Source organism: Gadus chalcogrammus, chromosome 3 (genome assembly GCF_026213295.1).
Source record: "Gadus chalcogrammus isolate NIFS_2021 chromosome 3, NIFS_Gcha_1.0, whole genome shotgun sequence".
In the NCBI taxonomy this organism is placed as follows: domain Eukaryota; kingdom Metazoa; phylum Chordata; class Actinopteri; order Gadiformes; family Gadidae; genus Gadus; species Gadus chalcogrammus.
The window spans coordinates 18,007,480-18,019,979 of record NC_079414.1 but is presented as its reverse complement, the minus strand read 5'-3'; the positions used below and the strand labels follow the sequence as shown (position 1 = coordinate 18,019,979).

At 44.9% G+C, this 12,500-nt stretch overlaps 3 protein-coding genes across 5 annotated transcripts in view; 2 read left to right on the top strand and 1 right to left on the bottom strand.

Annotated features, from left to right (window-relative positions):
• Positions 1 to 664, top strand: part of LOC130379511 (LIM and calponin homology domains-containing protein 1-like) — a 26,294-nt gene extending 25,630 nt beyond the window's left edge. For both annotated transcript variants that reach the window (XM_056586387.1, XM_056586385.1), the window contains exon 31: positions 1 to 664. This exon is cut by the window's left edge and continues 938 nt beyond it. The gene's annotated coding sequence lies outside the window, so the exon portion shown is untranslated.
• A 192-nt stretch (positions 665 to 856) lies between these two features.
• tmem192 (transmembrane protein 192) lies at positions 857 to 12,357 on the top strand. Of its 2 annotated transcripts, XM_056586698.1 has the most exons (6): positions 857 to 1,031; positions 2,087 to 2,239; positions 2,787 to 3,048; positions 3,874 to 3,996; positions 9,327 to 9,432; positions 9,615 to 12,351. In XM_056586698.1, exons 1-6 carry the CDS (start codon positions 1,002 to 1,004, stop codon positions 9,727 to 9,729), a joined length of 789 nt encoding a protein of 262 aa, XP_056442673.1. In that variant the 5' UTR covers positions 857 to 1,001; the 3' UTR covers positions 9,730 to 12,351. The 2 variants fall into 2 exon arrangements, with proteins under 2 accessions (XP_056442673.1, XP_056442674.1); XM_056586699.1 differs by lacking the exon at positions 3,874 to 3,996 and having other exon boundaries at positions 9,615 to 12,357.
• The window catches only part of apela (apelin receptor early endogenous ligand), a 2,716-nt gene continuing 1,291 nt past the window's right edge, over positions 11,076 to 12,500 (bottom strand). The window contains exons 2-3 of the mRNA XM_056586700.1: positions 12,052 to 12,144; positions 11,076 to 11,584 (exon numbers count right to left, since the gene is read on the bottom strand). Of these exons, the coding sequence (XP_056442675.1) occupies positions 12,053 to 12,144 (92 nt within the window). The 3' untranslated portion in view covers positions 11,076 to 11,584; position 12,052. The remainder of the gene's footprint in view (positions 11,585 to 12,051; positions 12,145 to 12,500) is intronic.

Sequence of the window (12,500 nt, the reverse complement as noted above, 5' to 3'; positions counted from 1 at the left end):
GTTTTTTCTTTGCGATAGCTTGATTGCATCAGACTCAGTGCCTTAAGTTATGAGCAAGGAGAGAGAAAGTATGAGAAGACAGTTTTGTACTTACGCAGATCTCTGGGTCAGGCACAGTGAATGAATGTGTATGTTATTATGTATCTGTGTGTGAGTGTGTCCGCAAACATGCTGTTTTCACTTGAAGCACAGTTCCATACCAGCAAAAAAATATTTTTCAACCTCCTAACCTTGAGCTTACCAATGAGAAAAATGTATTTGCTGCTTCCCCAACCATCCCCATCCCTCATCGAAGTTACGGTAGTTCCCCCCTCTTCCTCTCTTCACGAACGCTGCCTCCTCGTGGTTTGAATGTACCTTTTGCCCTCTACTTCCCGCGCTATTGCCTTTAACCTGAAACACGTTAACAGAATAGCTTAACACCGTGTTATCCACGCCCCGCTCAGCGCTAACAGTCTATCTCACACAACATGTTCAGTTCATTGTCTTTTATAGCAAGGGTATGTTTGTCAATAAAATTGTGAAATTAAAGTTTTCTTCTGTTTTCCTTCAACTGTCCTTTGTCCGATTCGTCCAGTGATAATGTTGACGTTTTTTTTCAAAATAAAAACGATGAAACAACTTGGTATTGAATTAAATGCCTTAATAAAAATGATTAAAATAAATAAACCTAAAATAAATACATATATCCCTTTCAATTAAGTCTTTACTGTGGCGTCATACGACATATTTATCATATGTTAAATATGAGATAGGCCTAGGTTCGAGGCAGAGCCATTTGAGAACCATCTCTCTGGAAACGTGCCCTAATAATAGATTGGAGAAGTTGCCCGTGTTGTTTAGCCCGGAAGTATCCCTTAGGAAGAGCTGCGTCACGTGCCTGCTGTGTCACTCTCCGTTCTCAAAGAGCGCGGACTGGCCAAGCGACGTTGTTTGTTGTTGTTTCGTTTGACGTGATCTTTTTTAATATCGGCCCAAAAACTCGATGAGAAATTGCACAAATGGACTCAAAAGGACCGCCGCAGTATCCAGTATGTATGATTCGCTTCGTTCTGACACAGCATTTAGCTAGTTCATCGCTTAGCACTGGAGTGCTGCTGCAGATTATAATGCACTATTTATTGAACGGCTCCAATATATCGATATCAACGACGCTATCCTGATATAACATATACTCTATTTAAAGTACACATTGTACACTGCAAATGTGTGTGGTTTGTATCGAGCATGTCGCCTCGTGGGGAAAGGTTGTTAGTTGTTTTAATTGCATAAGTTCCCTTCATCCTGCTGACAGGATGAAGGGAGCTGTTGGTAATATGATGTCGCCACAACAGCGGAGTGCCTCATGCAGAGTATTGGACTTTAACACGATATGTTGGGATGGGATGATGTGCAATATTCTGATTCGACTTGCATGTATTTCAATGTGTCTTAACGTTGAGGTCCACCAAAATAAAATCAAGTGCTATAATCTTTAGTCCTATCTGTACAAAATACCAAATTAAGTTCAGTTCACAAAACTGCATAAGAATGAGAGTAATGAAATACAGTAAAATCCACAACTTACACATTGCTTCAAGAGTAGGAGGCAGACTCCTGTATTTTCAGGAAGAAACAGCATATTTAATATCATTACTTTTTCCTGGGCTTAATGTTTGCCCTATAGCACTATTGAAGTATAATTTCAGTCAGAACCGTCTATGTCACAATCACTTTCCAAATGTCATTGAAACATTGAAATAATTAAGCCGTAAAGAGCTAATAATATTACATTACAATACCTTTTTATTTTAAGCGCTTTTCCTGACAGTGACACACAAATATTGGACTATACCACTATGCATTTTACTATCAAACTATAAGAAAAATAAGTAAAAAACGATTTATATATATATATATATATATATATATATATATATATATATATATATATATATATATATATATACACATGCATGCATAACAAACTACTATTTTGTAGAACCGTAGCATGGTGATAGTAGAACCGTAGCTTGGTGATAATGTTGAACCTTGCACCACTCAAGTACTCACTTCACTTTCTCACTTTCACTTTGCGATGGAACAGGTGAGTAGCTCCGTGTGTCTCGATCCGAGCACAGAAGACGACCCCCTAGTGGACGGGCCGTTGATCTCCCCTGACGCCCTCCACTCGGCCATCAGGAAAGAGTTCCGGACCATACCGACCACTTATTCTGCCGTCCTGCTCTCCCTCATTCATGTATGTGCTCCATTAACATTGCAATAGTCATTTTATCAGCCACGTTAAATCCAAAGTGACTTAAGGTCATTGTGGTTTAGGCGTCTTCCAAGTGTTTGCAAGTCGACTACTGCAGACATTGTGAAGCGAACCGTCCACCATTCAGCTGGAAGTCCCTCTATGGATTAAACACTCGATCCACCTCTCGGCTAGTCCCTCACACATTTGTCTGCCTACTACCAGCCTGTCTCAAATTCACTATATACTCAGACATACTCATGCACATACTACTCCGTCTCCTCATTCTATACATATGCATTTTATCCAAAGCGACTTGCAACGGTTCATACACAGAATTACACACCGACGGCGCCGTCAACCATGCAAGGCGAAAGCCAACTCGAGCCGGGGATCAAACAAGCAACCTTCCGGTTCAAGTCAGTCAACTCGAGAGGGGGATCGAACTAGCAACCTTCCGGTTGAAGTCATCCCGCCCGACCTCCTGAGCTACACCGACCCTAATCCTGAGAGACCTTGTCCTTTCATTTCATTTTGGTTTTATCTTCAGGTTGCCTATGTGGTGTTGTCGCTGTGCGTCGCCGTGATGTGCCCACTGAAGTTGGGCGAGGAGCAGGAGTGCGCCAACGTGCTGAGGAACGTCACAGGGCAGAGCACCATCGTGTTCGGGAAGGTGTGCATGTCGGTGCTGGTGCTGCTGTTTGCCGTTTACGTGCACCGCCACCACAACCGCGCCCGGAGTCGGGGGTACCTCCACTTCTACCGAAACACCCGGAGGTTGAAGCACCTGCCCCTCGCCGTACACTCCACAGGTACGCGTCGATCATTGAGTTTAGACTGACCTTCCCTTTGTGATATATTGGGAAAAAACCAACTCACTTGTTCCACATTGATGATTTGGTACGAACCCAGGAAAACGTGCTTTCTCTTAAAGGAGCATTTCACCGGTGGAGGCATGAATATGTATTGAAATTGGGTCCTATATGTAGTCGAATAATGAAATAAAATTCTAATTCGGTGCCGTCTTGACCAAGAAAAGGCAGAAAGTTACTTTTTGGCACTTGTGGATTGAAGACAACAACTCCCACCATGCACCACCATGCACAGCCTCGCTGGCCATTCCTGCTGATCTAGATCAGCGGGTCCCACCCCCTAGTGCTTGTAGTCTTACGAGAATCCTCCTCTCTTACACTTCCTATTTACTTCTACGCAAAAATCATCATATTGCGTCATCTTAAACAGGAAGTGTTGGAGATCGATACGGATCTCTCCAGTCTCCAGAAAATAAGGGAATGATGCACGACCATTCAAAAATATGAGTGGGTTTCTAACGATACAAAGCTTAATGGAAAGGAAATTAAAAAAAAAATGTAACTACAACCAGCATGTTGTAGTTAACTAGATGTGGACTGATAGTTTACCACAATGTATGTACCTCCCCTTAAAACAATTTGTTCCTGTGGAACTATCTACCTGCTGCCCGACAGGGCCTGTTCGCAGCTTGTATTGTAACTGCATCAGAGTTGGAAGGGTTTCTTTTCGAAAAAGTGCAGAACTTGCTTGTACCACAAGGGGTCCCTGTTGTCACACTTTGTTTCAGTTTTCTGTATGTGTGCTTGTTCTGGTTGTGCCTGTAGGAAATGTGCTGCTGCTATTGGTCCAGTCTTCTGGACTCTCGGAGGCCATCTCCATTTACATGGTTATCGCGATTCTGGGGATAGAACTTGTAGTGGCGTTGCCATGCCTACTCATCTACACAGGTAACCAGGTTCCCAAAACTGTTAAAAATATGTATTTTTACCTGCAGGATGAGGCATCTACCAGCCAACCAATTGTTTCAAGACGTAACCCTGCATATCTGTACCTGCATAAAGCTCCCATCTATCCACTATTGGCTGCTAGCAGGCGTCTTTTGAACACCCATTTTGAATTTCTTGACCACCGAAGGGCTTCAATGCAATTTTTGTGAATTGTCCATTGTAATGGCTGATAAGGATACGGTTCATATCTCATATCAAGTCAATTAAGTCCCGGCTGAGTTTTCAGAAGTGTTTTTCAATGTAGATCCCACTTTACTTCTGCTCCTGTTATTTTCCCTGTTCAACCGAGCGTTGCTCCTAGCCGTGTTAATAGCTGTGGTGTGTTGACACGACACACCCTCTGAATTACATGCTGCGGCCTCATCCCCCGCTCTGCAGCCCCCGTGCATTCGCATCACAATGTGCCATGCCCTGCCCTGTTCAAACGCACCACAAACAGCCAGCAGCCAACCGTCAGCCACGCGCTACTCTCTCTAACACACTCTCTCTCCCTCCCTCTCTCCCTCCCTCCCAGCCTTTGTCCACTCGTTGTCCCTCCTTCTGAACCCTCACCCTAACGCCCTAACTCTCGATTTGGTTACTGTTTATGTAAACCTACTTCAGAAACAATTCCAAAATCTTTAAAAGAGATTTGGAGGACATTCCTAGCTTGCGTAATCGGTTGTAAATGAACAGGCTCCAGCTGGTATAAACATCTGCCACAGCTGGACAAAGCGCAAACCACAAAGGAAAACCTCCTATTTAAGATAACAAATCAGAGGATATTGTTATTAAAGAGAGATTTATTGAAAGGAAATCTATTTAAAGGCTTGTTTTGAGGCCGAGGGCCGCAGATTGGGGTAAGAGATACTAGATGCAGAGGTGAGAAGATAAGAGACATTAGGCTTTAGCCTAGCCACAGGCTAACCCTCAACCCACTCCACCCAAACACAGTGACATACACATTGTCCTCTTGTTTACAGTCGGGGGGATCGTGTGTGTGTGTGCCTGTTGCATTCCAGGTTAGATCTGTGCAGTCAGGCACGACCCATCCACAGAGATGGTCTTCAGCATAAACACACACACACACAGACACACACTTGCCATCCTTCTGACCATGTTGGTGAAAGCAAAGCAACCCCTCTCTTCTTTAATCCTCTTTTAAAAACAGGGCTGATTTTGGTAGTACCACTACTACTCGACTGTTCTTGAAGATCAGTCTTGCATTGCAATCTGGTGGATGGTCAACACCAGGCCACTGCGAACATACGGGGATCCACATAGAAGGGTTCTGACGACCCGATTATCTGCGCCTTCTCCCGAAAGGATTCAGGCCTCTATTTTGGCAGGTTTAGAGCAAATGACTTGATACCTTGTTAAATAGTTAGGCAGCATTTTAAGCCATTTCAAAGGACAAGGAAGAAAATTATGTTTTTTTTTGTCTGTTTACATTTTAGCCTTTAGCGGTGATGCCCACAGCTATTGAGCTCCACAGAGGAAGGCCTCTTGGCTTCTGCTCTTTGAAGTGTGTATGTGTGTGCGTGCTTGCGTGTGTGTGTGTGTGTGAGTGTGTGTGTGAGCTCATGCACTCCACGGCACATGCTTGCCTGCCTATCTTTTGAGGGAGGCTGTATGTATCTGCTGTCCTCATTATAACATGAATGCTGGGCCCTCTATAGGTCTGCATGCTCCATGCACATCAAAGCCATGCCTTGGCCTTCAAAGAGGTCACTTCGAATACATCCCTTCTCTACTTGGTTAGAACTTTGTAAGAACTGTGGGGCCAACACACACACACACACACACACACACACACACACACACACACACACACACACACACACACACACACACACACACACACACACACACACACACACACACACACACACACACACACACACACACACTTAGGTACCCTTGTAATGTCAATGGTTTATTTCTATGAACGATGTACATAGTCTAAAGAGACACAGAATCTGCATTTCCTACTATATATATATATATAAATCTAATAATTTTAAAAGAGGGTGTTGTTTTAGTTTAGTGTCCTGTGAGGTACTGACTATCAACATATTAGCTGGAAAACATTAAGGTGGCCTTCAAGTGTATTTGTAGACGTACTTAGTGCAATGAGGCATTCCGTTATCTTCAAGATGAGAGCTTTCAGAGCAAAGTTGCATACGTTCTCTTCCGCGCTGTCCTACGGGCTGTTCTATTACTTCTGTCCAACCTAACCTGTTAGAAGTGTATCGTGCCCATGCACGGCAATGAACTGGTGTAAGCTGTAGGCACCTGGCTAGCGATACTACTGCTACTGCTACTGCTACAACTGGAAATCTCTTAAGGACTCTTAATGGTTCCACGTTCACGCAACGCATGGGGTTACGGACCCCTTACGTCCTTGCGGACCCTCCTTGCGTCCGCCGCAAGGGCCGGACGTGCGCCTCCCAAAAATCGTAACCTTTCGTCGAGGCGACGCAGCAGCAAGGGCTATGATTGGTCCGCTGACTAAAACCTGGCGCAGAACCATAAACGTTCATGACTGCGTCGAAGCGTCTGCGTGGTCATTGCGGGAACGTGGGACCATAATCAACCGTTTAGTAGGTACTGGTTGAAGTATGTTTCATCACCGCATAAGACCTGATGGAGGTGTGTGTGTGTGTGTGTGTGTGTGTGTGTGTGTGTGTGTGTGTGTGTGTGTGTGTGTGTGTGTGTGTGTGTGTGTGTGTGTGTGTGTGTGTGTGTGTGTGTGTGTGTGTGTGTGTGTGTGTGTGTGTGTGTGTGTGTGCGTGCGTGCGTGTGTGTGTGTGTCAGCAAGGTGTGAGATCTGTCGCCCCCATCCCACTGCTGCCGTTTAGCCTCCCTCCATCTCCCCTCCATCCTTGGTCCGTCTCTCCGTCTGTCACCACCACTGTATATCTGTCTGCTCGGCTCTTCCCACCCTCTTGCCTATGTCGTCCTCTGTGATTCAGATTCAAAGGGTTGATGGCATCAGAGAGTCCATACTCACTTCCAACATGTCCCTGTCCTCTCTCACCAATTTATGCTTTCAGAGTACTGTGTGTTTGTGCTTGTTTTGGCTGCAATGGCTACTAGGGCTTCAGTATTCTTGAGTATGAGCTCCAACTAGAGCTCTTTCACAGAACCACTCGAGGTGGACCCTTTTTGTGTCCCTTCAAGAGAGCCCGCCGACATAATGGTTTAACAAACATCTGTGACATCTCTGAAACAATGCAGAGAAATGCTCTTGTTTCCAGCCATTGATCTCCCATGCCATTCCTGGAATGTTTTTCCCCCTTCTCATGTACTTGCTCACCATTACAGTATTTACGCACACACAGACACACACAGGTTGACGGAGGGTCTCATTATGCAGGAATTCCCGGAATTCCTATCGAGCGGTCTGTGTGGATGCTAGGGATGATATGCCGCACTGAAGCAAAGTAAAGGTAGCGCTCTTTAGAACCCCGCTGTCAATTTCCTCTGGCTAATCACACACACACACACACACACACACACACACACACACACACACACACACACACACACACACACACACACACACACACACACACACACACACACACACACACACACACACACACACACACACACACACACACACACACACACACAGGCGCCCTATCTTGATTCAAATTGTGCTACCTTCTCCTGATAATCTGCCGTAGTGGCTCATAGTGGGTTCTTTGAGATGGTGTAGTATAATACCTTAGCAAAAATCTACTCTTCCCTTTTTGCCTTCCTTATTATACTTTTTCCCCAGTACAAATATCTTAGGTTATATTTTTCAACTTTATATTACATGCTGACACAGATACAATTCTTGTATTGATATTAAGTACCGCTCTTTGAGCATTTAAAAACTTTTTAAAAGCATTTACATTTTATAGAGCTGTTATTTTATACTGCAGTTTATTAGTTGTTTTTAAGGTGTCAAATCTGAGTCATATGCACGGTTTAAGAATTACAACTAACCATAACAATATCTCCCTATAGTTTATATAGAGCACATGTGTATACACACACACACACACACACACACACACACACACACACACACACACACACACACACACACACACACACACACACACACACACACACACACACACACACACACACACACTTAGCTGGCATCTCCTCCCCTTGTGTAAAGGTGTGTGTTGCGGGTGTGAGAGTTAGCGGTTTAAGTGCAGGATATGGCAGCCCGTTAGGGGCTAAGTGCAGGATACGTGGGCCGGCGTGGCTTTACAAGGAAATAGTTCCGGCCAAATAAATGTGTGCTTTACGTCACCTGAGCGGCCATGTTGGTGTTGCCCTGGGGTCAGGACGGTGGTGAAGGTGCTCCGCTGTGGCTGTGAGGATGTGTTTACCCCTCGGACGGTACGGGGAATCAAACACATGCAATTAGGGCGTACTTACACAAAATTGCCCTGTACCGTACTGAAGTACGATTGCCCCCCCCCCCCCCCCCCCACTGTTTCGCTAGCCTGTGCTCACACTAGGCAATCTCAACTGACGGTTGCCTCTTGTACATGCGTATGCGTATGTGCGTGTCGGCTCATTAGCATCTGTACCGTGGCCTGAGCACACCTCCGAGGTGTACTGAGGCCACGGAATTGAACTGTAATTGAGTACGGATGGCGTGCTCACACTAGCCAAACGATCTCGACTTTAGGGGGCAAATGTACTCAGGGAAAGGTACAGATGGCCTAGTGTGAGTGCGCCCTTATATGCATAGCAATGGCCTCTCAAATAAGGGTGGTTTTAAATTGTAAAACACCCTTGACAACGGGTCTTTAGCAACTATACTCAAAACGTTACCAAAACGTAATGAAAGTTGAGTATAAATTGTCTTCCTTTGTCCACATTGTCCACAATTGTATTTGGCTGTAGTTATTTTTAACGCTGAATAATGAAATCCTTTGAAACATAAATAGGATTGTTTGCTCAGTTTTACTCAGGAAGTGTCTATTGAGGTTAAACGCCACTTTTGCAAGAGAGACCTGATGACGCTAAGTCCCATGAGAATGTTTACTAAAGAGAGATGAATACCAACGGCCTGGTGGCAAAGTCTCTCCAATGTCTTTCTGTGTTACACAAGGCCATATGTCAGCGTATGATACATCCTTCCTTCAAATCGATGTCAAATCGAACACAGTCAGAGGCCCCCCAATCTGCTAACGTGAGATCAGCTTCAGATATGTCCTCTTAGTGGCTGTTTCCATTCAATAAGGTGATGAGTTGTTCTGGTCGTTGTCTTTCAGTGCGTGTGGCGCGATTCAACCGGGAGCGTGCCGTCCCCGATGTGAGCCAAGAGGAACATTGCCACGCCTACAGAGACGCACACCTAACCACCGAAACCGGCTTCAGGTGAGAATCCCTCATTCACTCACGTTGTGAATCATACTATGTACACACGCATGTACACAAGGGTGTGTAGTTCAATCCCTCTGCTGAAAAATGAACACTAACTGGTTGCTCTGCCTAAGCAGGTTTCCCTGTGCATTTCGACCGACCCTTTTATGACCCTCCCTGAGTTGTGTGTGTTCCAGAGAGGGCTGTGGTCTGGAGGAGGTGGTGGAGAAGCAGGCGGACCTCATAGAGTATCTGAAACAACACAACACCTTGCTGAGCAAGAGGCTGCTCAACCAATCGGCCCAGCACTGATCCAGGGCCCTCTCGTCCCGGCCGTGCGTCCGTCCCCAGAGAGCCTCCCAGCGACCCCCGTCCTTCAAGAGCCCCCGCGGGATCAGATCCCATTACGGAGACACTGGATATTTGAACAGATGACACAAAGACGAGGGACCAACAAGGCTAAGGTGGAGCGGAGCCCTCAGATGGAGGGAGGGGACAAAAGGGGATAAGAGACTAAAGATATCTGTTGTTTGCCAAGTGACAAAAGACCTCCAATGCGCGCGCGATGGCGTGCACCAGCCCAAAGACTCGTTCTCTCACGCACACGCACACAGGGGTCTGAAGGCCTGTTTTGATACCGGGAGGGGTATAAGTGATGTAAGAAAGGAGGGGGCGGGGTCGGGAAAGCGGCAACATACGAAGGGGGTAAGAGTCGCGGGTCACAGATCAGAGGGGAGGGGCTTTATTGCGGTGTTACGACCCCTGGTGACCTGAGCGTGAGCGCACCGGGGCCCCTGGGAGGGCCACGGAGAGAAGGGGCCGCATTGTTGTTACTGATCGTAGTAAATCACGTGCTGAGCAGGGAGAGCGACGCCAGCGAAATGCACTTCAGAGTCCCACGGGCGTCCTACGCAGAGAGAGGAGGAGGAAACGGTACCACACTGATACTTTCTCTGTTGTTTCTGTTTTGGGTTTGAGGTTCTTACAATGCTGCTTCTGCCTATGATCATTATTTTACGTTATTGTTTGACGCGTGTTTGTGGTCAATGTGATGATATGAATGTTTACTGTCAATTCTTAACTCCTGATTTATTTATTTTTAAGATTAGGTTATTCGATATCATGCCATGGGATCTGCCTTGAATAAATATTTGATATTCTTAACTTTCCATAATAGTGGAATGACATTACACCCATCCTCCAGATACAAAGCTTTGTAATGCCAGCATCAGCTAATGTCTCTTGTCCTTCGTCCATTTTAACGTCTGTCAATGATATGGACGGCACTGGGAATTGGAGGACCTCGTATCCTTGCCAGTAGTTGTTCATTGTCACGCCTTTTAAAGTACAGGGTCCGTAAACTACCAGGGGGTCTAGTATTTATGACTCCTTTCTTCAGGACGCTTCTGCCTGGCGTCCTGCCACCCAACGAGTCGCTACAAGGTCTTGGCTAAATAAGGCCCACAATGCACCTGTGTGGTGCTCGGTGAACCTGCACCCTATGGTTAATGGTTAACGGTCCGAATCTGGACGTTAAGGGACAGTCATATAAAGGTGTATGGAATTCAAGATCTTTACTGTAAGCACAAATTGCATGGACAGTGATTGTTTGTTGGTATTTACAAAAAAAATACTCTGAAGACGGAAACAAAGTACAACATATTTTTTATTTAAACGTTATTTGAAGTGCATACACGCTTAATAAACACTATTTTTTTTAAGAAATAATAATACATGGTCATGTTTCACAAAATTATACTTTCCTTTAAATTATTTGGTCCATGGCTAGGAGGCCGGGGTTTTCATAAGCGAAAATGCAACCTCCTGCATTAATTGTAAAGCTCTATTTGTGAGACGTGAAATTGTATGCATATTTAAAGGGAAGATGCTTACACATGGTGCCAGCTCATTTCTCCACGACACAGTGATATATATATTTATTTACACTTTATAGTAACATTTAAAAACAAGTCCTCAAGACTTCTGTGTCCTTCAGGTCAACATATGTTTTTTTTTGTAAATTCTGAAGACAACGGTTTTGGTTACAGTCTCTGGGTGTGTTCTCATCAAAGCAGGTCGCTGTGCTGGTCTCGAGTGTCCAACAGGGACCTTTCGGCCCAACACGGCTCCTGCCAGACTTTTCACCACTTCATTCTTGCGCATCAACCTGAAACGGAGGGAGAGGAAAAAGGGGTTTCAATCATTTACAGATAAACACAGAGTGAGGCAACCATGCTGATAAGTACGTGGCAGTGACGGTGCGTGTATGCGTCAGGCCAAGATCATAAAGAGAAGGACTCCTTAGTCAAACAATAGTCAGAAACACCCTCTTTCTCAAAGTTGCTTGACCAACTCCTTCCTTCTAAACCCGAGGCAGTCCATCGCACAAACACTCCGGGTAATAAAACACCCTCCATCATTAGTGAGATTTATGCTTCGCGCCTCTAAACCTCTGGACTCCCGTTGCTGCCACGAATCAAACACACACTCTCTGAACTGCCACCCACATGCACTTTATGCCAGATGTATCGCCATACTTTACTTAAACTATACTTTACATGCATTTGTGTGCGTTTGTAATTGCGTGCGTGCGTAAAACGAGACGATACTACTACTAAATTCTTTGGTTCTCACCTTAAGGGAAGGGGACTCTGGAGTGCAGCGGCATGCAGCGTCTGTGGGGACAGTAGTGGTATCTGTGGTATTTCCTCCTAATTTTCATGAAATCTATATAGAAGAAAAAGCAAAAGAAGATAAGTTAGATAGAAGTCATAAAACGTGTGCTTTAATCATAGCAATTTTGATAACATTTCGGAAGAAGGTTCACCATCCTAGAATGACACGAATGACATGATCCACTGGTGTCAGGGAACATCTAGCCTACTTGTGGGATATTAATTGCCTTATCACCTGCTAAATAAAATACAAGTGGATGTAGCCTATTGCCTTGAGAAATCCTATGCAGAATCCATAAATAACGTAGTGGTGTGAATTTTAAATATGTGTATTTGTAGCATTGGGTTGATCACAAATGTCGATAACAACATATAAACCAGGAGGGAGAAAAAAAAGCATAGCTCCTA

Coding starts and splice junctions, on each gene's coding strand:
- tmem192 (XM_056586698.1), top strand. CDS start 1,002: ATGGACTCAAAAGGACCGCCGCAGTATCCA. Junction 3,049..3,873: donor CCTCGCCGTACACTCCACAG/GTACGCGTCGAT, acceptor TTGTGCCTGTAG/GAAATGTGCTGCTGCTATTG. Junction 9,433..9,614: donor ACCACCGAAACCGGCTTCAG/GTGAGAATCCCT, acceptor TGTGTGTTCCAG/AGAGGGCTGTGGTCTGGAGG.